General features: G+C 48.8%; 8 protein-coding genes across 8 annotated transcripts in view; 4 read left to right on the top strand and 4 right to left on the bottom strand.

The window, feature by feature from the left end:
- Positions 1-3,733: 3,733 nt before the first annotated feature.
- On the bottom strand, positions 3,734-6,232 carry LOC120893341 (glycerol kinase 3). The gene is made up of 4 exons (XM_040295154.1): positions 5,981-6,232; positions 5,181-5,867; positions 4,273-5,104; positions 3,734-4,192 (listed from the first exon to the last, which is right to left on the bottom strand). The coding sequence occupies exons 1-4, from the start codon at positions 6,062-6,064 to the stop codon at positions 3,981-3,983; spliced, it is 1,815 nt and encodes a 604-aa protein (XP_040151088.1). The 5' UTR covers positions 6,065-6,232; the 3' UTR covers positions 3,734-3,980.
- A 20-nt stretch (positions 6,233-6,252) lies between these two features.
- Positions 6,253-7,769, top strand: LOC120893343 (uncharacterized protein C18orf19 homolog A). The gene is made up of 3 exons (XM_040295156.1): positions 6,253-6,380; positions 6,469-7,214; positions 7,292-7,769. The coding sequence occupies exons 2-3, from the start codon at positions 6,608-6,610 to the stop codon at positions 7,555-7,557; spliced, it is 873 nt and encodes a 290-aa protein (XP_040151090.1). The 5' UTR covers positions 6,253-6,380; positions 6,469-6,607; the 3' UTR covers positions 7,558-7,769.
- Positions 7,770-7,833: 64 nt separating this feature from the next.
- Positions 7,834-10,186, bottom strand: LOC120893342 (protein arginine N-methyltransferase 1). The gene is made up of 2 exons (XM_040295155.1): positions 9,762-10,186; positions 7,834-9,562 (listed from the first exon to the last, which is right to left on the bottom strand). The coding sequence occupies exons 1-2, from the start codon at positions 9,762-9,764 to the stop codon at positions 8,453-8,455; spliced, it is 1,113 nt and encodes a 370-aa protein (XP_040151089.1). The 5' UTR covers positions 9,765-10,186; the 3' UTR covers positions 7,834-8,452.
- A 593-nt stretch (positions 10,187-10,779) lies between these two features.
- On the top strand, positions 10,780-12,093 carry LOC120894216 (UDP-N-acetylglucosamine transferase subunit ALG14 homolog). Its single transcript, XM_040296668.1, has one exon. The coding sequence runs from the start codon at positions 11,302-11,304 to the stop codon at positions 11,971-11,973; it is 672 nt and encodes a 223-aa protein (XP_040152602.1). The 5' UTR covers positions 10,780-11,301; the 3' UTR covers positions 11,974-12,093.
- A 43-nt stretch (positions 12,094-12,136) lies between these two features.
- On the bottom strand, positions 12,137-13,603 carry LOC120894215 (mRNA cap guanine-N7 methyltransferase). The gene is made up of 2 exons (XM_040296667.1): positions 12,403-13,603; positions 12,137-12,323 (listed from the first exon to the last, which is right to left on the bottom strand). Exons 1-2 carry the CDS (start codon positions 13,478-13,480, stop codon positions 12,250-12,252), a joined length of 1,152 nt encoding a protein of 383 aa, XP_040152601.1. The 5' UTR covers positions 13,481-13,603; the 3' UTR covers positions 12,137-12,249.
- Positions 13,604-13,646: 43 nt separating this feature from the next.
- On the top strand, positions 13,647-16,822 carry LOC120894214 (nuclear pore complex protein Nup93-1). Its single transcript, XM_040296666.1, has 6 exons — positions 13,647-13,770; positions 13,857-14,128; positions 14,192-14,372; positions 14,437-14,733; positions 14,810-16,498; positions 16,600-16,822. The coding sequence occupies exons 2-6, from the start codon at positions 13,968-13,970 to the stop codon at positions 16,717-16,719; spliced, it is 2,448 nt and encodes an 815-aa protein (XP_040152600.1). The 5' UTR covers positions 13,647-13,770; positions 13,857-13,967; the 3' UTR covers positions 16,720-16,822.
- On the bottom strand, positions 16,542-17,549 carry LOC120894217 (ADP-ribosylation factor-like protein 2-binding protein). The gene is made up of 2 exons (XM_040296669.1): positions 17,297-17,549; positions 16,542-17,234 (listed from the first exon to the last, which is right to left on the bottom strand). The coding sequence occupies exons 1-2, from the start codon at positions 17,396-17,398 to the stop codon at positions 16,896-16,898; spliced, it is 441 nt and encodes a 146-aa protein (XP_040152603.1). The 5' UTR covers positions 17,399-17,549; the 3' UTR covers positions 16,542-16,895.
- A 370-nt stretch (positions 17,550-17,919) lies between these two features.
- The window catches only part of LOC120908706 (thyroid receptor-interacting protein 11), a 41,769-nt gene continuing 35,539 nt past the window's right edge, over positions 17,920-24,149 (top strand). Inside the window, exon 1 of the mRNA XM_040319994.1 lies at positions 17,920-18,379. Coding sequence (XP_040175928.1) covers positions 18,191-18,379 — 189 coding nt within the window. The 5' untranslated portion in view covers positions 17,920-18,190. The remainder of the gene's footprint in view (positions 18,380-24,149) is intronic.

The following is a 24,149-nucleotide window of genomic DNA, read 5'->3' as shown; positions in this document are numbered from 1 at the left end:
CTGATATTTCGTTTCCATCATCAATTTTTTTAATTTCTTAAGCATGATTTTCAACACGTCTCAAGCTAGATTGACAGTTCTTTGTGATGTGTCGAAAATCATGTGTTGAAAAAAGAATTTTTTGATGAAAATTTCAATATGAAGCAAATACACTATTTGACAGCTGTTGAAAAACATCTTGAAGGCGTTGAATAATTATGTGCACATTCGATGACTTGGAAAACCCTGTAACTAAAATCGTTCACAAACGGCTGATGATATCCACCAAACCAACCATGCCGTGGAAACTCGCTTTCCACGAAACCCCATCATGTAGCATTTAATTCGCTACCATCATGCCCTACGATACGATAAAAAAAATCCCCCTCAACGGCCAACGCGCACCTACCGTATGCAGTGTGTTTGGAGAATTGATAGTAACCTTTAACTATTTCCCTCCACTATTCCCACCACTAACAGTTCAATTTATATCCCAATCTTGTGCGACACTTGGCGACAGATCCGTTGCACTTGGGCGACGGACGGACGGGCACTGGTATCGCTAAGCTTCCCGTTAGCGCCGTACCGCGACGGCGCTGTTTGATGGGCTTGGCCGTGGCCGTCATTTCGCGTCATTCTGTGATTACATAGAGACACACACGCACACACACACATATACAACAAATTATGTTAACGACTTTTCTTCATGCACGACCGCTAATCCGGAGCATCGGAGCGCCATTGCACCGGGAAGGTATCGTTTTCTGCTCTTGCTGTGTTTGCTCAAGCGAGCCCGGCAGTCCGCGGCGGGAAGAGTTTCACTTTTGTTTCGCGCCGGGCAGGCGGAACCGTTCCTTGCCTCGCCGGATTTTGTCATACCGAAATTGTGTGTGCGCTAGGGGCAAATGGATACCCAATTTACTGCCACAGGCTTTTGCGCAGGCTTTCGCCCTCCTTGCAAGATCGGAAGCACAGCGATCACTCATACACTTTTGATTTGCCGCAGCAACGAAATTGAAACGATATTAAAAACGCACAAAAGCGAAAAAGTAAAATCAGATAGAGAGAGAAAAAAACAAACCACACACAATGGTAAAATTAACAACATGATTAGCCCTCAAACGCAGGGAGCTGGGGAAAGTTCCTTCCATTTTCCGATTGGATATCAATACAATTAGACCAATGCTCGCCAGAAACCCAAAGTTCCCGGCAGCCAAAAGGAAGGAACCAACAAGGGGAAATGCATACCGGCCGCTCCAGTCTCGGGCACTGTGGTCTGATTAAATTCCCATTATTAGATATTTAGATTATCGCCACCGCTAGATCAAGTGCTAGGATCGGATCAGCAACCACCACCAGCTATTTGTTTGCCACAATCATCGCGGGGGGATGAATGGTTGAGATGAAAAGTGAAAATTAGTCACACTCTAAACTCAATTAGCTATACCTTGACCACCCCTAGAATGAGTTCACGCATCCCTACAAATCGGCTTAGACTGGGTGCGTAAGTTTTATTACATTTTCATCAACCTACTTTCCTCGTTTTGGGGGCTAACGAATTTATCACAACCATCAAACCCGTTTTTATATGAAGCCATTATCACGATACTGGCGCTTAATCCGGTGCAGGAGAATGTGGATGCAATTTTAATAATAAAAAAAAAAACAATTCCACCCCAAGGCGCACCTTGATTGCAACGACCGAGGCGGGGTTCGGACCCGAATTCCTCCAAATCGATACTAATGGCTGAAGCGTGTCCATCCGCAAGCCGCTGTACAGTTATCAAGCGATAATGGACGCAGTCTAGCGGTCCGCTGTAATCGTATCGTATGGTTACAACGGTTTCTATACGATCTATCGATCGAACGAGCGATCGGTCGAACCGAACGATAAGTGGACGAAGCTAATAGTTCTCCAACTGCCTAATAGTTTTCAGCCGATTTTCTTCGCTCAATAATCGCAGCTTCTGGGCGAGCAAGATTGAATTGAGGAACAGACCGAGGCGATTTTGTGGCAGAATTTTGTGGGTGTTGTGTGATTGTCTGCTAGAATGTTTATTCGCAGCATCATATAGTTTTTTGAAGATTTGTTTTTAAGCTATCTTTGCTATATTCCAATCTGTCCATCAGACTTCGTCACCCTCGTGGTGAGATCAATCGGTAGCCACCATTATTAGAGCATCCAGAAAATGGATCGCCGCTATCAACAAATGCGTGGCACGTGTCCTACTTTTCAATTTTCCGATAACACTCCCGTTTCGGGCCCGTTTGCGATGTTCTCGTTTCCCTTCTCTTCTCAGCTGGACACATGGCTTAGTATCCCAACTATTACACTGCACGGGATAAAGGCCACGCACACACACACGGGCGCGTGCTCCAAAGATGGAAGTGAATTAACATACTTTGCTGAGGCCCCGGCGCACCCGTCCATTGGTGGCAGGGATCTACTTTTGCCTTCCTGCCGGCCGTCATAATTATCGTCGAAATTTTGTGTTTCAAATGCTCCACACGCTTTCGCTCGAATCGCGAATGCGAAAAATCGAACCCGTTCTAGGCTTCAGTCTCCAACTCCCGGGCTGGCTGGCCGGCTACCGGTTCGGTAATTCACTCGCTCGGCCCGTTTTTAATTTCTATTGCCAATATAACTGCGCGTACCCGGGGGAGGGAGCAATAAAAACAATGTATAACCGGTGAAAACGACAGCCACACATTAGAGCGTTCCAGCCCGCTCCCACCTCACAAGCTTATTGAAAGCGGGCCAAATTTTACGGTACCCATTTTTGTTTTTTGTAAGCCACTGGATTCCCTGGACTCCCGCACGGGCACGGGGTTCAACTGGGCTAAAGGAAAGCATCCCCTTTTACACGAGGTGTGTAAAAACCATTCAAGACACACGCACAAAAAAAATTGTTTTGTTTTTATTTTAATTCCAACTCCATGTACATTGGCCCAGTGCACAAAGCTTTTTAAACAAAACAAAAAATGCAGCAAGAAACAATAACGTCATCGTTTTCTGTTCATGCGTCTATCAAACTCTTCATTTTCTCCCAAGCGCGGGTTGATCCTACACGTGGAGCGGGCACGATCAACCCAACGACCTATGGCTATGTGTGTTTGTGTATGTGGCCAGTGTTTACCGATTTCAAGCCATTGGATACAGCATCTAACAATGTTACGGTAAATTAGATCGAGGCTCGCTGGAACGTTCGCGGGGTTTGGGTGTGAGCGCGTCTCGCAAAAGGTGGGAAAGATCATCCCGCTGTGCGGGATCATCGTGCAGCATAACAAGCGTACCTGGGCCGATCGACAAGCGACAAGGCAACAGGAAACAAGATGTTACATTCGAATAATGAACCAGGAACAACAGCCCATTAGTCTTGCTGCTGGAGCAATCGGACAAAATCAATCACAGTTCGATCGGTCGATCGCGAAAAAACAAACCCCGTTTGTTGCACTAGAACAAATAGTGGGCCTAGCGCGCCGTCTGCATTCTTCGCCATGCTCAATTGAGGGGTTCTCATCGTCCGCCTGGCTCATCATTACGCGCATACAGCGGGGAAGATTCTTCCGTAGCGCCGTAGCTGCGAATTAGAAGAAATTAAATTAGACGTTACCAATGGTGCTAATCAGGTTAACGGTCGACATATTTTCGTGTTTGAACTGTAGCTGGCAAAGCAGGTTTTTTTGTGGTAATCAGTGTTTAAATTAATTTTTAAATAATTTTCGACGTTGTGGGCGAAAAAAAACGGACAAATTTCAGCAACAAACGGGTTTTATTTTATCGATTTGTTTCGATTACTTTCACTTGTCATATTTTGCTGCAAGCGTACACGAAAGAGTGTGTCATCAAATTTGTGCTCGGTAACAAACAACGAACCGGTCAGGAACAAAGCTACACAGCGCCTAATACTACCTCAATCTGGTAACTTGCGCGATTGGCAGGACCGGGGCAGGACCATCTACACGACGGCATTCCACACACACACCCAGGCGCAACGGAACTACGCGAAACCGTGTTGCTTCATCAGCTGGGCAGCCACAATAAGCACGAACGACGAAACGATAAAGACCGACCCGGGGATCGAGCAGCGCACGTACGAATCCGGATCACGCCCGTCGCCGATCAGCTTCACCGGGTCGCTATCCGACACGGAATCGAAGTTTAAACACCGATCGACAGCCATTTTCCAACGGCGGAATTTCATATCCCTTTCTGTGGGGAAAGAGAAACGTTAACAAATCATTCGCATTGCATCTCGACGCTAAGCAGTGTGTGTGTGTGCAAGAACTTACGACTAGAATTAAACGCTGTACTGAACAAATCGATCGGTGGCACACAGTTTTGGCGAAACTGATCGATGGACAGTATTTCGGTGGCCAGCCCGGCGGCGAGCATTGCCCCGAGGCAGGCCGGTGTCGATGTTTGCGGCCGCTCCACCAGCACCCCGTTCAGATCCGATAGCAGCTGCACCAGCGCCCGCTGTTCGCTGAGATCGCCCCCGACGGTAAGCTTCGTCAGCCGGGGCCACGTGGGACAATCCTTGGCGAGCGATTCCAGCACTTCGCGCACCTGGTGGCAGATCGCTTCGTGGGCGGCGGCCAGGATCTGCTGCGGCGTCGTTTGCAGCGTTATGCCGAACATCATGCCCCGCGCTTTGTACCGCCAGTACGGCGTGTAATATCCACTGAATGCAGGTACGAAAACGACACCACCCCGTTGGCCGCCGCCGCCGCCGGCGAGAGCTTTCGTCTCGCCGTACGGCGGAACCGGGGAACTGACGGCCGAGCAGAACGAAGCCATCAGCTGAGTATTGGCAGGGCCGTCGGGAAACAATGCGCTGGCGCTGCTGTTCATCGCATCGGATGCGATCGGGTCCAGGGCGAGCGTACGCTTTAGCCAACCGATCGAAGAGCCGGCATGGGCGATCGCACCCTCCAGTGCGTAGTGCGGGTCGGCACGGGGTCCAAGCTGAAACGCCACGGTCGAGAGCAGCCCATGGTCGGAATCGATGATCTCCCGGGCAGTGTTAAACAGCACGAACATGCCTTCGTCGATGGTGCAGTTGGCTTGTCCCGCGCCCAGACACATTTGCCCGAGCAGAGCAGCCTGCTGATCACCCAGACACTGCAAAAGAAAGGAAAAGCAATGAGCAGGAACGGTGCTGATATGGTCCATACAAAAAAAAACCCCTAAACCATACACTTGCGATCGGCGTCCCGCTCAACGGGCCTTCGTTAATGTATCCGTACACCTCCGAGCAGCTTCGAATCTCCGGCAGAATGTTGCTTGGAATGCGAAAGAATCGACACAGCCTTTCGTCCCACACGCGGCGCTCCAGGTTCATCAGCATCGTCCGCGAAGCGTTCGTCACGTCCGTCACGTGAATGCCGGCCTCGACGCCCCCCGTCAGCATCCAGATGATCCAGCTGTCCAGCGTGCCGAACGCGGCCCGCCCCTCGTCCATCGCCCGCTGCACCCCGTCGACGTGCTCCATCATCCAGCGTAGTTTGACGGCGCTGAAGCAGTTGCTCACCGTCAGCCCGCATACCGACTTGAGGTAGTGCTTCTTGCCCCGCACACGCTGCAGGATGCTTCCGACCACGCTCGAGGTGCGCGTGTCGCACCAGCCGATCGCATTGCATAGCGGTTTGCCCGTGGTGCGGTCCCACAGCACCGTCGTCTCGCGCTGATTGCACACACCGACCGCCACAATGTCGTGCGGGTTGATGTCCAGTATGATCAGATTCTGTACTGCCGTCTCCAGGCACACGCGTGCCGTCGCCCACAGGGCCAACGGTTCAAACTCGACCCACCCAGTCTGGGGCGACAACGGTTCGAGCGACGATTCGTGGCACGTGAGCACCTCCGCATTTCTGGTTGCGTAAATCTGGGCGTAAGGAAAATGAATTTTAGATGAAAATCAATACGCGACGCCACACTTATCCTTGAACGGTGGCGCCAGAAAGGATGCTTGGGTGTGGGGTAAGGACATCAGCTTACCAAACACTTGCAGCTCGTGTGGCCGACGTACAGCACGCCTATCAGCGAGCCGAACTTGCTCCGGTGCCCACCGTTTCCGTTCATCCTGCAGTGCACCGGGGAGCAGTTGGGGGAGTTGTAAAAATTATGGTTTTACATTACAACACGTTTAAAAAAAAAAGCCAGCGTCCACGGGTACGGGGAAAAGTTCTTGCAGCACAAAATGCACACAGCTGATTTTGTTATGCGATGCCACTGACAGCTGCGTGACAGCCGTTGGTTTTCGCCCGCCCAGTTATGCAAACGGGCGAAAATGGCCTGCTGCTGTCATAACAAACCCGCAAACAAAAAGAAAGTGCATGCGATTTCACGGCTTTCGGGGAGAAGGGATAACAACGACGAGCGCATCCCACCCATAAGCGTAAATATAATCCGTCCGATTACAAAACCAGCCTATTTTCAACATTCCTTATCCCCACCGTGCTTTCTGCATCGGGTGTGCTTTGCAGTACTGCGTAAATTGTGGGCACCGTACGCTAGCAAACTATGGTCAAGCAACATCCCGATCAATTCTGAAACGTGACCGTGCTATTCCCGACTGAATCGCCCCAGACCAACGAAAAAGAAACCAGTGCAAATACATCCGTCATGGCCGCGATAGCACTACGTATGGCCCGCTGGTCGTCGCTTGGTACGCTCAAGGTACCGAAATCCACTTCCGTGAAGCTGTTCACCATTGCACCACGGTACCTGTCGTCGTCGTACAGTGCATTGGGCAGATACGCAGCCTCTGGTGCAATGTATCACAACAACGATCGATATCGAACGAAACAGCAGCAACCGTCTCACATATGGAGTACGTGTGTCCCCCCAAACGTGTTGCTGGTACGCTCCTTCACCAATGGCGACTCACTGCGGCGGCAGAAAGATCCGCCGAACGAACAGCAGCAGGAAAGCGTCGACCCACTGGCCGACCCAGCCACGCCGGAGAAGCTTGGTCTTTTTGCGCGGTTCAAGAAGATGTACAAGGAGTACTGGTACGTGCTCGTACCGGTGCACTGTCTCACGTCGGTAATGTGGTTCGGTGGTTTCTATTACGCCTCGACCAGTGGCGTCGACGTGATCGCAATCCTGGAATCGCTCGGCGTGTCCGAGAAGCTGATCAACCCGGTGCGCGACTCCAGCCTGGGGCACATTGCCATCGCCTACCTGCTGTACAAAATAGCTACCCCGGCGCGGTACACCGTTACGCTGGGTAAGGGGTTACTACACGTGCTGCACAGCTAAATGAAGCCTCGTTTACCGAATTATTTCTTTTCACCCACCCTACAGGCGGCACAACCGTTTCGATCAAATACCTCGAACAGTGGGGCTACATCAAGCCGATACCCTCGAAGGCACGGCTGGTGCAGATGTACAAAGACAAGAAGGAAAATATCCAGGAAAAGATAGCGGAAAAGAAGCAAGACTTTCAGGACCGCAAACAGCAGCTAACCGAGAAGAAAAACAATCTGATGAGCGATTTAAAGATGAAGGACAAGGACGGCAAATCCTCCTCGACAACGACCGCGGCCAGCAGCGTGACGCATGACAAATAGCGTATAGCGATAGCGGAGAGGCAATGAGGTTCATGCGGGTGTGGGGTTATCCCTGTTTCGGGCCGTTTTACCAACACTGCTGCTTCTAAAGCGTGGGTTGTTGCTGGAAGATCGCTTATCGCTTGGGTAGCGCTTAACGGCGGAACGGTCTGCAGCGTGCTTTAGGGTGATTGAAAACAAAAACAAGTGCTAATATAATGTTGTTAAAGTTATGCTCCCAAAGCGTTGTTTCCCCCAAAATGGCACAGAAAGAACCAACAACACGCCAACCACGTGTCCAGTTATCATCAATTCGTTCGGTATATTTTAACTGTGTGTCTGCTGTACCCTCCTTCTCCTTTTCCATGCCTAGATTCTACGTTACTTCACATTCGGATACAATGGTCAATATTGTGTAGTGGTTGTTTCACTTAATTTTACTACGCACCGCTGCAGTAAGTGCAGCAGCTGCTTGCGAACGCGCATAGGTGTGTAGGGTGATGGAGCCGCCGCCGCCGTCGTCTTCTGTATGGAGTTCAGATAACATAAAACACGTTCCTCGCGAAAGTCCAGCGTTTCCGGCACGCAATGGCGTGTGGGGACGCGGGGCCACGCGGACTGATACTGTGGTGTATGCTAACGAGTATTAAAACTATCGTATCACACACGGTAAAACACTTGGCCAGTGGAATGGGGGCACCACAGGTTTGTTGGATAGCGCAGGCGAAATCGCGAAAAATGGTTTGATATTATACGAGTCGTCCTCCGTTCCGAACCCTTTTGCTCGTCTCTGTTCGCGCCATGCCGGGCGGCAGAGTGGATACTATGAAGATTGGGGTGAGGGGAAGTACTGCGGGTTATATGGTGGTGGGCTTTTTTGTTTTTACTTCTGCTGACGGATATCGCACCAACCGCTCTAGCGCATCCGATAATGATTCTTTTCGTCCACCTGGGACAGCTCGCCCTTAAAGTGCAGATCGATGGTAAAGTCCAGATCCCTGTTGTTGCGCACGTTCGGCTTCATCTTGAACGTGCCCTGAATCTCCTCGCCCTTCTTCACCGTCAGATAGTCGTCGAAGTAAAACACCGTCTGCTTCCAGTGCGTGTACGGGGCATCCGGGGCGGTGCTGAAGGCGAGCCGCTTGTGGCACTTGGTGAACTCCACGTTGAAGTACGTCACCAGCGCCTGGACGAAGTCGTTGCGCCGCACCGTCAGATAGAAGGGCGACTCGAACTCCAGGTCCTCCTTCTTCACCGTGTACAGGTCGATCTCCTTCACCATGTACGAGCTCGTGACGACCTGCTTGGGGTCCACCACGTCCACCAGCGGTTCGCTGATCGCCACCTTGCGGATCGAGCTCATGTTGAACCCGTACACATCGTCCCACCAGTTGATCTTCTCGTCCTTGTACTGCCGGTCCTCGATCGCGGTCACGAACAGCGTACACCGGTCCGGGAACATCATGCCCGTGTCCTTCTTCAGCCACTTGTCGCGCGCGTATATGACCGTGTCCAGCATCGACTCGTAGAACAGACAGTAGCCCATCCACTCGGAAATGATGATATCGACCTGCTCGTACCCGGCCGGCAGTGTCACCTCCTCCACCTTGCCCTTCACCAGCGTGATCGTCTCCTGCAGGTTGTTCGCCTCGATGATCTTCTGTGCGTAGTCGATGATGTTCGAGCACTCGATCGCGATCACCTTCGCGGCGCCCGCCTTCGCCGCAAACATCGACAGGATGCCGGTACCGCACCCGATGTCCAGCACGACCTTCCCCTTGAACAGATGCTTGTTGTGGTACATCGAGTTCCGGTACGACAGCGTGCGCACCTCGTCCTTCAGCATCTCCTCGTGGATGCCAAAGTGTGCGTACGAGTCGAAGTAGTAGTCACGCGACGTCATGTCCTCTGCGTTGGTGGCCAGGTCGTTCCCGTTGCCGTTCACTGTGTTCGGGCTTGCTGCGCCCGTTGTTGCCGGTCCGGTCGACTCCACGGACTCCATCGGCACGTCGGTACTCGTACTAGCCTGCAATGTGGATCACACGCAAAAACGCGCACGAGGGAAAGAAAGAAAAAGAGAGAGGGAGAGAGAGAGAGCGCAAAATGTAGCGAGCGCAGAACAAGACACAACAATCTTCTTCCCCGTGAACCCACATAACCTCAACACGCGGGCAACGAATATGCTCAACCCTTGCCCCCACCCCTTCCCTTCACCCGGCACTTACCATACTTTGCAACTTGTAAACGGTGTGTGAAATACAATTTAATTATGCAAACGTGAGTTTTGCACTCCAACTGGACACACTTTACCCTGGGCAGGGCTCGACCAAGGCTCTATCTCGCACAAAGACTTTTTATTCACACATGCACGCACCGAAAATGGTGGCACTGTCTCGGCGATGAGGACCGGAATCGATTGTTCCCCTTGGCTGCTATTTACAACTATCTATGCAAAACGCTCTCCGCGGCTTCCTGTAAAACACTTTCCACGCGAATTTGATACAAATTCGTGGTACGCTTTTGCACGCTTGCCGTGTTCACGAAATGCTTACAGTACTAATTGCTAGCTCTTTTTGTTTGGGCAGCGGAAAGCATCTCACGAGGAACACCGAATCGGAGAACAAGCTTCATGCATGCTTTGAGTTTTAGCGGTCTCTACCCAAACAGCAAAACCCAGACAGCGCAGTCAGTTAACCGTCAGAAGCATGTGCTTATGTGACGGCTCGAGCGCCATCTGTTGTATTTCGGAGGTACTTTCGATGCGCATGGTTTGAAAAATAATCTTGTAAAATAATCAAAAAGGATAATTAAACATTGCAAAACTAATGAAAACAGCTACTACAACCAATATTTCATTTTGTATTGTTTGTAAATAAATTAATAAATAAACACGAGCAATCAATTTGAAGAGATAATTTAATAACTTAAATACAAATCACAATGCTTTGCGTGAGCCCGTTCCTCTTTGCCGAATATTTCTGTTCTAAAATGTTGTTTGGGAGCGCATACAACATAATATCTAAATTCTTCAACCTAACCCAACCCAACTTGTCCACATGTTGAACAGCATAATTTGCATCATAAAATACAAAAACATAAATTCAGTGCGTTCGTTGGGTTGAAGACCGTTATTTGCATACCTTCCCTCGTGTAGCCCAGCGAACACACACACATGGACAAAGACACGGGCCCTTCCCCTTCCAAAGATGCACACCACCTCATCTGTTTTGACAGATTCCAATAGCAATCTTTCCCAATCGGATGGAATATATGCCCCCCCATACTGTTTGCCTATCGCGATGTGCGCTTTCTACGTCCTTCTCCGTAAGCATACACACCACGCACACTCGCACACCTGTGTGTTCCCCCGCCACTGGTGCGCTATGTAGGAAAAAAGAAAGCATCGGTCCCGATACAGGAATTCCATTCATCGATCAAGCAGGTTGGCGGGTCATCCCTTTGGGCTCTGCGATACATCGTATCTGTGTAGCGAGCACACCAGACTTCAACGCGTACCTTTCCTCGAGTGCTCGCGTGTACCCCGAAAGGGCGCGATCGCAACTGGTGTGCCCTGTTGGAAGCGAACAAATCGATCGATCGTCGTGTGCAAACGATGTGTAAACACAAGTGATGAGGTGGACAGCAAATTAGAGCGGTTATCATTTGGCGAGGCAAAAGAAAGTGAGCGAACACGCGTAGCCCCACCAGCGGAAGGAAGAAAGTTGATTACTTCCCATCATTCCCCATCATCGTTAGCAGCGTAGCATGGCGTTTCTAGCATCGTTACTGCTGTTCCTGGGCGGACTGCTGTTGGTACGGCTGGTGCAGCTGCTCGTTTCGGTGCGCCGTGGCCAGAGTGGTACCGGCGTGCCGCCCCGTACCACACCCGCCCGCACGATGATTGTGATGGGATCGGGTGGGCACACGGCCGAAATGTTGCGCATTGTCGAGCGCCTGGACGGGGAGCGATACTCTCCGCGGCAGTACGTGATCGCCAGTACGGACAAAACCAGCGTCGTGAAAGTGATCGAGAGCGAGGTACGGCGGCAGCCCGATACGCAGAAGCAAACGTACGAAATTGTCACGATTCCGCGCAGCCGGGCTGTACACCAGAGCTACTTCAGTTCCGTGGCGACGACCGTGCTGTCCCTGCTGAGCTGCGTGCCGATCGTGCTGAAGGCCCGTCCGGAGCTAATCCTCACCAACGGTCCCGGCACCTGCGTGCCCGTGTGTCTGGTCGCGTTTCTGGCCCGCCTCCTCTTCCTCAACACCAAATGTCGAATAGTGTTCGTCGAAAGCTTCTGTCGCGTACGCAGCCTTTCGCTGAGCGGTCGCATCCTGCTGTACATCGTGGACATGTTTGTGGTCCAGTGGCCGGAGCTGCTCGAGCGGACGGCTACCACGCGGCAAGACGTGCGCTGCTTTGGACGATTGTAAAGCCTCTCCACACCGAGCCCAGGTATGATGCAACAGGCGCACGCTCGGCTTAACTTAATCATTACTAAAATGTTCACAAAGGGTACCAATGACCACAATATAACAGGTTTAACGGATTAATGCACGTGCGCTCCTCGATTCTCCCAGAAAGAAATTCGCCAAATTGAACCGAACCAGTACCGTTTTCCAATTGCAACATGCTCCGATACTTAAATATCGTTTTATTTACCAAATGTATATTTGTTTTAGAATCTAGCACCACCCAATTTGGCGTACTCAGGAATAGACCGGCATACCGTTCGCGTCGTAGCTGGTCTTCATTTTTTGAAATGCAAAAAACAGATAAAGTGCTGCAAAAAGACAACAGAAGAATGCGCGATTAGCAAAGGCTGTCCCTTTCGGGATGGGCACCAACGTTCCAACACTTACTTGCTGCTTCCCACTCTTTCTGCGACAGCGTCCCCACGCGGAACTGATGTTGGTTGGACATCTGCCGGCCGTACTCCTCCGCATGCTGATACTGTTCCGGCTCTTTCCGCTGGTCGTCCCCGTTGAACCGACCGTACGGTGGTGGGTACATTTCTAGCGCCTGCATCTTCTCCAGCAGTCCCTGCTTCCGGCTGCTGTTTTCGTCAAACACTTCCTCGAACCGTTTCCTCTCCACCAGCCGCAAACCATGCTTCAGCGCCAGCTTTTCGAACGTGGGAAAGTGGACCAGAAACTCGGGACAGTCCACCACCTCATCGAGCTGAAAGTTGTACTTGGCCCCGAACAGTGGCGGATTGTCCGTATCGCACAGGAACTGGATGCGGTAGATATCGTTGCCGAACGTGTCTGACATGGCCCTTCGCTGCCGCTTCATGATTTCGTTCGCGTCCGGCATCGTGCCGATGAAGTAGAAGCCCTCCTCCAGACATTCGGCCGCGTTCTTAAACATGCAGTCCGCCTGCTTGAACGACTCGAACGAATAGTGAAACGCAAACTGGCAGCTCACCAGGTGCAGCTTGATCGAGGGATCGCGGTACTTGGTGCGGAGCTGCTGCAGGGTCGCATCGGCCGCGAAAAACTCCACCTTCGGCCGGCGCTGACTGTCCCGCGACCATTGGTCCATTGTGTTGAAGCGATTCTCGCACTGCTCCAGACTGACCTGCGCAATGTCCGTGCAGATCAGGTGCGTCACGTTCGCGTTAGCCCATTTGATCAGATCGCCGCCCTTCCCGCAGCACATATCCAACACTCGGAACGGTGAGCCGAGCGGTGTCCTGCCCTTCACCAGCGTGGTGTATTTGTCTATGACCACGCTTTTGATCCAGTTGTTGAAGTTGCGCATAAAGTAGATGTTCGACTTTTTCCGAGCAACCAGTCCACGATCCTCCAGCTTGTTGTAATGTGAGGCCACGATCGCACTATGTTTCTTTTCTCCATTTTCGCCCCCCTCCTGCTGCGTTTGTTCCTCCGTATCTGTGGTGTGCGTCGGGGCGGTACTGCTTTCTTCCGAGTCCGACATGATTGGTATACTTGCAAAACTACGATTAAATAATAAAAGATACTAATAGAAAATGAACTGTGCACGACTCTTGCGTTTCTCCGTTCCTTTGATTGGAGTTCGGCGAGTTTGTTGTTTTTTTTTAATCTTGTGTTTACGTTTGACATTAGGACTTTGACGTTTGGGCAGTTTGACGCACATCAAACGTCACTTTTGTTGCGAGCCGAAGCGGACCGCATAGAAAATAAAACCGCCTAAACGTTGAAGCCAAATGAGCTGAAACTGGTAAAAATACAGAATTTAACTGCACGGTAAGTGTTGTACTATCGCATTTAAAGGTGCTCTCTTCGAAAACGATGTGGTTACTCACAGATGATTTGTTTACACGCCCATACAGCTTGTGGTCGAATGGTTGTGCCGGATTTGGAGGTTATGGTGAATTGGTAAGCGGAAGCAAGGAAAGTTTGTTTTTCATACCCAACCCAGCAGCGCAGCGGAACGATCGAAGATGGATTTTAACGCACTATTGCAGCAAGCCCAAAAGCTGACCCATGAAACGCAAGTTTCCGATGATTTGCCTCGAGTCGAGCGCACCTTGCCGCAGGTGCTGCAAGCAACGCAGGAACTGCACTCGCGCGTAACGCAAACGGGTGCTCAGGACATGCAGGCGTAAGTAGTGGGGATGTTGCCGTTGGTATTTGCTGCTAACGACCTATACCAATCTTCCAACAGCCATATCCTGCTAGGATCGAATGGGATTGATTTGCCGAAAATATCGCAAAAGCTGGAAACGCTCAGCTCGCGTAAAACCTTCGAGCCGCTGGATCCCATCGCTACGACGGACGTACAGAATTTCCTACGCAACGAGAAGGAAAATGCTATCCTCGCTGTGATTGAGGAGGTGCACAAGAATGTAGGTACCCGTGAAATGTGAGTTCGGGTTGTCTAGAAACGCTAACGTGCTGTTCGCATTTCAGTCCTACCTGTCCGCTGAAACGCAGAAATGGGACCACATGATGAACGACTGGAAGCAGGAAAAGGTCAAGCTAATGAATGCGTTGATCGGTCCATCGCAGAGCTGGATTGACATCCGCAAGGGACCGGAGCAGACCATCCTGAACGAAACCACGTTCGGCGGCCGATCTTCACTGAACAGCCAGGAGATGGCGTATGCCCGAGAAGTGCACGAGTACAACAAATTGGTGTGTGAGGGGGCCATGCGTCCGTCGCTAATACAACGCTTTGCCCAGGTGGCGGAAAGTTTCAACGATTCGGTGAGTGCATCTCCATCTTCCTGCTTCTATACGCCCCGCCAGTAGCAGATAATTGAATTTCTTCTTCAACTTGTAGCGTGTGAACGATGTATGGGAGGTGATGAAGTACATGACGAACGTAACACCCATCCCCCGCAGTCAGGATCCGATGAAAGTGCGCTGCTCGCAGCATCTGTTCATCAACCAAGCGAAACGCTACCTCGAGAACCGCTACAAGATTTTCATGCAAACCGTCATCTCGGAGCATCTGCGTGAAGCACGCCGTGGCGGCATACCGAGTGTGCTCAATTTGGTCGGCTCGTTCGTCGGGCTGAAGCTGGCCACCCACGGCCTCAACTCGTCCTTTATCGGTCTGCAGGACGGGCAGGTGGATGGTAAGCCGCTGTGGCCGATGGTGTACTATTGCCTGCGCTGCGGAGACATCGCTTCCGCGCTGAAGTGCATGCAGATGGCGGGACAAGGGCACGAGGATTTGATTGCCGTGCTGGAGGAAAAGTGTCACAATCCGGAGCAGAAAACCAATCCCCGCCTGGAGCTGCAGATACGCATGCAGTACAAGCGGCAAATACGCAATGCGACCGATCCGTACAAAAGGGCGGTGTACTGCATCGTGGGCTGCTGCGACATCCAGGAACCGCACGCGGACATTGCCAAAACGACGGACGACTTTCTGTGGATCCAGCTGTCGCTGATCCGTACCGACGGCGATGACAGTGCCGAGCATCTGACCTGCTCCGGGCTGCAGAGCATGATCCTGGAGCAGTACGGCGAGAAGCACTACAACGCGAACGAGCAGCCCCATCTGTACTTCCAGCTGCTGGCGCTCACTGGGCAGTACGAGGCCGGCATCGAGTTTTTGTCCCGCTTCGAGAAGTACCGGGTGCACGCCGTCCACATCGGGCTGGCGCTGAACGAGCTGCACATGATCGGTGGACCGCGCAATCTGCAGGAACCGCTGCTGTCGGTTGACTTTGAGGATCCACACCCGATGCGCCGGTTAAACATTGCCCGTCTGATAATGCTGTACGTGAAAAAGTTTGAAATCACCGACCCACCGGAAGCGTTGCACTATTTCTACTTTTTGCGCAATCTGAAGGACAGCGAGGGGCGCAATCTGTTCCTGGTCAGTGTGGCCGATCTTGCCATCGAGTGCCGGGACTTTGATCTGCTGTTTGGCCGCATGCAGCGCGATGGCATGCGCTCGCGTGGCTTGATCGACCAGTTCGAGACGGTGCACATCGACGCGCGCACCGTGTGCGAAATGGTTGCGGAGAAGTTCGTCAAGAAGGGCATGTTTGAGGATGCGATCAAGATGTTCGATCTGGCCTCTCAGCAGGAGCAGGCCCTGCGCTATACCTCCATACTGCTGTCCCAGGTGGTGCATCACGCCAACAAGGAAGGTTCGCTGCGGGAGCGCGTTCAACGGATGGCACACGAGTTTACCGAACGGTACACCGGGGCAGAGAAGAACTGCGACTCGCAGACGTGGTCCACGTTCAATCTGCTGAAGGAGCTGGCTGCGTTCTTCGATTACTACCACGGCAAAAACCATCAATCCGCGATGGACATTCTCGAACGCATCAAGCTGGTTCCGCTGCGCATGTCCGATCTGGACGTGGCGGTGAACAACTTTAAGCGTTTGTCCGGTGAAGTTTGTAAAGCCATTCCCGACCTGCTGCTCGCTACGATGGACATTGCCTACACGAAGTACAAGACGATGAAGGGCAAGGATGTGGCCAAGTTCGACGATCTTGGCAAAAAGAACGTAAGTAACCAGGTGTCTTTTAAAAGCATATTACCGCAACACGTGTTAATAATGATTATTTTCTGTTTCTTTAACACAAATACATACGCATACACACACAGCAACTAAGCTATCTGCGCGAGCAAGCAAAGGCCCTGACCAACATGGCCGCGATGGTGCCGTACCGTATGCCCGGCGATACCAACAGTAGGCTCATTCAAACGGAAATCCTCATGCACTGAGGGCGCCCCCACTGTCTAAAACCCTTCTATCTTTTAAGCTAAACGTGTTCTTCGTACACTTACAATGCAAATCGAAAATAAATGCGTAAACCTGTTGGATAAAGTGACTCGTAACAACCTTCTGATGCGTGAGAAATCGGCAAACCTACTAAGACGCTTAACCCGTGCCGGAGGTACTATTTCTGCAGACCCGTCACGCTGATGCCCTTGCTCAGATCGTCGTATGCGCCTTCCTTGAACGCCTTGTAATCCAGCACCATATCCTTGAAGGCGAGAAAGTCGGTCAGCGTGTACAGCAGCTCAAAGATCTCCCCGTCGAGCTGCGTCTTTTTGTTCTCCAGCTCCATCGCAAACAGATCCATATCGAAGCAGCTCATCTTCCGGTTCAGATGCTCGACGATGTGCGCCTCGATCATGTTCGTATACTTCTGGTAGATCTCCGTGTAGACGATTTTGTTCTCTTCTCCCGGTTCAAACTCATAGTAGTAGCACTCCATGAACTGATTGACCATCCGCTGTTGGTAAAAGCGTAGGGTAAATAAGGCATCCTATTTCACGTAGATTCACCTCTCCTCACCTGAAACTCTTCGCCGATTACTATGTCCTCGATGTGACCGATCACAGTGTCGAAGTATTCGCTTGAATTTTGTCTTTTAATGATGTTTTCTTCAAAATTCATCTTTGTCCGGGCGTCATAGATGGTGGAGAAAAAAGCGTTTGCACAAAACAACGGTCGTCGTCATGTTTACCGTTGTTTATGCTTCTGGCACCATAGTTACCGGAAATTTGCAACAGGTGGATTACTGCGGATTCAACATTTATCAAATGCCTAGTACTGAGTATCTTTTTATGACCATCAATAATGTGGTTAATTAAAAATTAAATGAAAGATATGTTCTTACTATGCTTTCAAAAAGGAACATTTTAGTAAACGAACGATACGGTTAATTACAGTTCACGACACAAATACATCCTATTGGCGAACGAGCATTTAACAGTGAAGAAAGAATTTGAAAAGTGCAGCATGAATTGAGCCTAAAACATTATTTTTAATTTATTTTTACAAAAACCTAACTTTGAATTTTGCAATGTTTCTAGACAAATATTTATTTGATATTATTAACAGTGTAGTTCAGTGCCGCTCAACCAGCGCCAACTGTCAAATCTGTCAAAATCGAGCGAAACGCATAACTGTCATCGCGTGTAATGTTTTTGTTTTGGATTTCGTGGAGGTTTGAATTTCATGCAATTTTCGTGCAAATCTTCAAAATAAAGAAAGACGGATCGTGCAAAGTGCAAACGAAACTGTGTACCGTGTGTGTGATGAACGCGTTTGGCCAATAAGTGTGCGCGATACGGTTACAACGGTAATGCCAATCCATCCTGCCTGCCGGCATTTGTCCCGTACCGTGCTTACGTGTTTGTTTCGTAGTGACCGCAGAGAAAGAACAAAACATTACTAGCCACCGGAATGTCGTGGTTAAAGCTGAACGACAGCCTGAACAAGGTTAAGGGATCCATCACCTCCTTTACGCAGGAAGTCTTTGCGGAAGGAATCATCGGCGAGGATGAGGCAGACGAGAATCCTGCCCGAGAGCTAAGTGTCGCTCGTGAAAAAATCGACCAGCTTACCGACCTGTGCGCAACACAAGACCAAGAGGTATGTAAACAATGTCCGTGCCAAAGGCTTTCGGGTTTTGGTTGCGAGCATTTCGATGTGAAGCAGGGGATTTAAGAAACACGGAACAATCTAGCTTAATTGTAGATCTCACAACACACAAGCAGGAAGCAGTAGCCTGGAAGACGCAATTTAAAATCAATCTTCTCGTTCCTCCTTCCATAAGCTCCTCCGTCATCTGTGTGCATTGTTTGCTGTTGTACAACTCACAAGCAAATAATTCTATAACTACACATGTTTAGCATTGCATCAGCAATAGTCTAGACATATGAAATTTTATATCATTATTTTGAAAATTTAAGTTTTCCCAAGGTCATTGAGTCAATTCCTAATCAGGCACTGCAATCCCTTGATGATATAGAACTGTGGCAACACTATTCTAACAGGGACAAATTCATACATTCAATCCATCAAACGCTCGACCAAAAATGCGTCCTTTCTCTGGTAGCTACAAGATTTAGAATCAAATAAGTCTAAAACGCCCTGAGCACTATTCAAATGGGTAAATTAAGTCATTTAACAGGACTAAACTAGAATCGATCATATTTGATTGAACTTTTATGTTAATCGTTGATCCTGCCTATACTGGACGACTTACAGAATAGAGTGGATCAATCATTACGCAAACTAAGTGGCCATTTAGTGCCCTTGGTCTGGAAGGCATCCTCTCTTATAGAGTCTAAAAGAACTTAAAAAAGTCTCAAGAACTCGAATGAATAACATACTACTCAGTTAGCTCGATCCATCTATGATTGCTGCTCGCCACCCTTGTCTGCCACCGATCTTTTGCCGTTAAATCAAGCATTCTCTTGTCCCTGTCGGCTATGTTTTTCGTTCCTTGTTCTTTTGTTGGTTATGGTCTCGTTCCATCGCTGCCTCCTTCCATCTTTGTCTGCACCCAATATCCAACATGTCCTTCTCAACCTGATCTATCTACCGCGGTGCGACCCTTCGCCTAACGCTGGGTTGTGTTTCGCTCATAAAAGCCTACCTGCAGTGAGTATGACTACTGCATCTTCCACACATGCCCTAACCAACGTATCCTGCCAGCCTTTATCATCCACATTGCAGCTCATATGGAATATATTTGGAGCTTTCAGAAACTAGATATTTCATTTATGCTATATTGATAGAATAGAATATCAGAGATTTTTCTACCGGATTGATAAGTCTTTAGACAATAAATGGGATATTAAAATTACATACACAAATGTCGATATCATTCTTCTTCTTCTATTTGGCGTAACGTCCCTACGCGAACATGCCGGCCTATACAGGCTTTCGAAAATTAATCCATTACTTCACAGCCGGAGAGTCAAAACCTCCATACGGAGGGGCGGTCCATTCTAAGCTTGAACCCATGACAGGCATTTAATCGAGTCGTTCGAGTTGACGACTGTACGATGCAACCGCCCCAATACCGTCGATATCAATAAACATATTAAACTACAAAAACAACAAAACCTAAGGTTAGTTAGTATAGTCTGGTATTTTAAAAGAAGTTTCATTTTACAGGGTTAAGACCAAATTCAAATAGCCTTTTTGTTTGTATAGTAAACTAAAATGATCATACAAACGTAGCCTTCAAACATACAAACGACTCCATAGCTCCCTCCAGAACGATGAAATAGGCAATAATTACACACTTCCCTAGCGAATGGTGTTCATTTGCAGTTAATTACCCTCGCAAACGATCGAGGGATAGTGAAAAGTGTCACCCACATGTCCGCTAGGCGCATCGAACGGACTGACCGGCTAGGTGGTAGCGCACCAAGCGTGCACCACAGATTGCAGCTGTGCAGCATCAACATCATGATGATCATCATCATCATCATCAGCAATACAACACAAACAATATTTCATAATTGCTTGCACACACTGCTTGCCGGTCGTTTTGCCAAGTGCTCAAGGCCCTCCGCGTGCTGCACCGACCATCATGCGGCTCTACTATCCGTACTAGCTTCCGATGGTATTTGTACACGCGGGTGTACTCCATCAGGTTCATCTCCGCCGTTAGATGTTGAAGTGTTTCGAACGGAACGTACCACGAACGCACTCCGTTTCTGACCTATCCGTTCTAGGCTGCCCCTACCCGGGCGCGGTTTTCCACCGGGTACGAAGTGCCCATTTCCTTCCTGACTTTTCGCAGCGGCAATTACACGGCCCATGAAGCTCGCATTTGTGTACCGCCGGGCCACATGTGATACGCGGCTGCAAATCGGTTGTAAATATGATTAATAAGGCATGATGGAGCTCACGCGCTGAAGCCCGCAACGTTGCGCAACGAGCCGACCAGCTACACCGAATATGACGGTCGGGGGCCGTTGGTGGCCCGTTGCGGGCACGTCGGAAGCATCGATAATCGTCACCGGAATGGGCTTACCGCTACTGCAGCCCGCCATATTGTTCTGCTCACGCGGCCAACGGCGGATGTGGACGATGATGATGATGATGATGATGGTTGACGTTTCAGTGCTGGTGCAATGTGGGTTTGGTGTGGCCACGGACTATTATGGAAGGCATTAGGCAGGGGGTAGGTGCGTGAAGAGCAACTAGAAAGTGTACCACCCGCACCAGTCAAACTGTACGGTTCGGTTCCTGGGTTGAGGAGAAGTCTTATTTGCATGTTTTATTTTATTTTTTTTATCACTTTTTGAATGCTGCCGTTATGGAAAAGTTTGTATTTTTTTATTTCAAATTGGCTCAAGATTAAATGTGTTGCATGTTTTTTTCTAAAAATGTTGATTTTCATGTTCATTACTTAAAAAATTAATTTATTAATTTTATTTAAACGTCTAGTCGGACGTTTGGGTCGTTTTATGTTTAAAAATATAAAGTTAATGGATAAAATCTTCTTGAAACAACAAATCTCCTATTTTTCAGAATAACGTTATATTATTGTAATTTTATAATTTTCCCAACCATGTGTTACAAGCATTCTTTTGTTCGTTTTGCTCATCACTCCCACCATAAGAAAGTGTTTGTTTTGGCAGTTTTATCTGCTGGGTGCGGAATACATTAGAAATGTCTTTGCATGCTTCCCAACGAATCCATTACCATGTTGTACCAGCATACAAGTTACCGACGATTGTTGCCGACGTGGCCTACACCGGTAGGCAGGCTGTGTTTCACGTTCTTCACGAGTCGCGGTTGAGTGAAACGGTACAACCAACCGTCACCCCCGATGACATTAATGTTATTGGACGGTCGGTCGTGTACGTGGTGTTGTTTCCGTTTAGCAGCCGGTTCGAACTGCTGGGTCGAAATGGTTGGAAAGTGTCTCATGAAAACTGGGTGTTTGTGTATCTGTGTATGTGTGGCATGAGGCAGATTGGGGCAGCGGGGGCACTGGAAGCGGTGTTGTTTGTGTGTGGACACAAGTGTGTTCCGTCGCGGATACTAGCGTCCGTTGTTGCCGGTGCCGGTTCCATCGTTGCGCTTTCCTCGTGCGCCGTATACCCGTACACTTTACCTGCACGGTGGGTGGGTGGCGGTTTCAGTACAAACCTCTTATCAGCAGCATGTGCAACACGATATATCGTTTGGATAGGATCGTAATGGAAAAATGGTCGTAAAAAGTGTACCACAGTGGAGGGAAGAAACAAAACGCGCCATCGCACGACCCTTTACCGCAACACTACCCCGTACACGACTTACTCCATTGCATAGGGGGAATACGGACCAAGCCGGGTGTTCGTGAGCGTGTGTTAGGTATAAACGGTTTATGTTCTACATATTGTTGCCTTTTACTATATTAGTTTATCTTCTGGGTGGTTTTCTAAATTAATTTATTTTATGTTCACAAAGTAAGTAAACATAAACAATGTTTTTTTTTTTTTTGTAAACCTAATTTTATACTATCCTATTACTTTTAACTCTTGGGAATCATTAGTTGGCATTGCCTTAACCCGAATGGAAGCAACAATTTTATCCATTCGTATTAAGGACTCGGACCCGAATGGCCGAATGTTCTAATGGCAAATACAAAAACCATAATTTAATAAAATAAATGTAATTTTTTTAAATGTCCAAATAAGCCATGGGTCTTCAAACTTATCAGTGCCCGAGCAACATTGGTTTAATCAGATATGTCAAATTGGCAACCCGCGGGTCGTATGCTGCCCCCGAAGATTATGTATGCGACCCGCGACACTATGAAGTAATGATTAATCCAACTCATATTTGAAGATACCTTCAACATTGATATTCCTGTTAAATATTGCGGCCCGCGAATGGCTATTGGGGTTACCAAATGGCTGGACAAATGAGTTTGACACATCTGACCTACACTATTAACGCTACTACAGGACAGTTGTTACTGCTACAGGACAGTCTGACCCTAGTAACCCAATCGAATATTGGTGACAAAAAGGGATTCAAAAACCCTTCTTTCACTAATGCTTAGGGGATGTATTTGAATAAGTGACGAATTTCTACTTCTGGTGGCGTAAACTTGATGACAATAAACAGGTATCAACGAAGGAAGATTTCTAATGTGGAAGCATTGAACGAACTTATATTAATGATTTTAGGTTAACATCTTTATGGAAATTAAAAAAAACTTAATATTCGCGTGAAATCTACTTGGTGATATCTTGCCCAACTCTTTTGAAAGTATTCAATTCTACCGTTGGCATGTCCAGCAGCTCATTTGCGTAGGCCAGTTGTGAAGCGATCATCTGCTTGATGGATGTATTGGCTGTATTGAGCTCTGATGCTTCCTTCTGCATCATAACTTCAGCCATCTTCGTCTTTGCCCTGCTGACACGAGCTGCTTCCGTATTTCGGCGACGCTTTTCCATCTGCTCTGGGGTGCGATCCTTAATCGGGAATTGTCGAGCCATGCTCTTGTGGTACTCGATCGGAATTTCCTCGTTGTTCGCCGCAACCAGTGAATGCCATCGGCTGAGTGGACGGGAAGGGTGAAGCTTCATCATGATGGTATCTCCTCGGCTGTTGTTGAGAGTCGATTCCGACTGTTCGCTGTGGTTGGATTGGGTGTCACTGTGGTTGCTTTCCGAGGCGATCAGAAGCCGGGTGCTGTCGTTGCTGTCATCGCTGTGCAGGAAACTGAAAGTATCCGACGAGGGTGTATACTTTTGGGTACTATAGGCGCAGCCTAGAGCTGCCTTCAGAAGTTGTTCAATGTCTCTCTTCTGGAAGTTCTTGGACTGTTGCTGTAGTGCGGACAATCCTATGTACAGCTTCAATAACGTATCGTCGATGTTCGAAACTCTTTCCAGGGACTGATATTTGTTAGATGCGTTAAAGGCCATAGTGCTACTTAATACGATGTCTTTAGGCTGACTGTGCTCTTATATCAAAATGTTAAACGATACAACTCGAAACACAATGTTACTGCGAGAAACAGCTAGTTGCGACTGAGATGGTTTCTGTGTGATGCTTTTCCTCTTTATATGATAATTAGTAACAGAATATGTATGTTACCTATAGCGTAATATATATGTTACCCATAGCAGTGCGTAATCCTGATCGTACCTTGAACATGTACAATATTTTTCCAACGGGTACAGATTGAAGAATTTTCCATGTGCAAAGATTACCCGTAAAGTACCTGCTATCTTTAAAACTGTTATTGCACTGGGAAACGTGACATAAAACATTAAGGTAACGGATTTTTATGTTGTTACATCTTCCATATGTTGCCCATTCTCTCAGTACCCTGAAAACAATTCACTGAAAACGAAAGGATTGTAAAATGTATTTTTCTTGGATGGTTACACAGTATGAA

The sequence above is a fragment of the Anopheles arabiensis genome, chromosome 2 (assembly GCF_016920715.1).
Source record: "Anopheles arabiensis isolate DONGOLA chromosome 2, AaraD3, whole genome shotgun sequence".
In the NCBI taxonomy this organism is placed as follows: Eukaryota; Metazoa; Arthropoda; class Insecta; order Diptera; family Culicidae; genus Anopheles; species Anopheles arabiensis.
This window is presented reverse-complemented; position numbering and strand designations above follow the sequence as displayed.

Coding starts and splice junctions, on each gene's coding strand:
- LOC120893343 (XM_040295156.1), top strand. CDS start 6,608: ATGGCCGCGATAGCACTACGTATGGCCCGCTGGTCGTCGCTTGGTACG. Junction 7,215..7,291: donor GCGGTACACCGTTACGCTGG/GTAAGGGGTTAC, acceptor CCCACCCTACAG/GCGGCACAACCGTTTCGATC.
- LOC120894217 (XM_040296669.1), bottom strand. CDS start 17,398: ATGAATTTTGAAGAAAACATCATTAAAAGACAAAATTCAAGCGAATAC. Junction 17,235..17,296: donor TAATCGGCGAAGAGTTTCAG/GTGAGGAGAGGT, acceptor TTTTACCAACAG/CGGATGGTCAATCAGTTCAT.
- LOC120894216 (XM_040296668.1), top strand. CDS start 11,302: ATGGCGTTTCTAGCATCGTTACTGCTGTTCCTGGGCGGACTGCTGTTG.
- LOC120894214 (XM_040296666.1), top strand. CDS start 13,968: ATGGATTTTAACGCACTATTGCAGCAAGCCCAAAAGCTGACCCATGAA. Junction 14,129..14,191: donor GGTGCTCAGGACATGCAGGC/GTAAGTAGTGGG, acceptor ATCTTCCAACAG/CCATATCCTGCTAGGATCGA. Junction 14,373..14,436: donor TTGAGGAGGTGCACAAGAAT/GTAGGTACCCGT, acceptor TTCGCATTTCAG/TCCTACCTGTCCGCTGAAAC.
- LOC120894215 (XM_040296667.1), bottom strand. CDS start 13,480: ATGTCGGACTCGGAAGAAAGCAGTACCGCCCCGACGCACACCACAGAT. Junction 12,324..12,402: donor GAAAGAGTGGGAAGCAGCAA/GTAAGTGTTGGA, acceptor GTCTTTTTGCAG/CACTTTATCTGTTTTTTGCA.
- LOC120893341 (XM_040295154.1), bottom strand. CDS start 6,064: ATGAACGGAAACGGTGGGCACCGGAGCAAGTTCGGCTCGCTGATAGGC. Junction 5,105..5,180: donor GCGGGACGCCGATCGCAAGT/GTATGGTTTAGG, acceptor TTTCTTTTGCAG/TGTCTGGGTGATCAGCAGGC. Junction 4,193..4,272: donor TACAGCGTTTAATTCTAGTC/GTAAGTTCTTGC, acceptor CTTTCCCCACAG/AAAGGGATATGAAATTCCGC.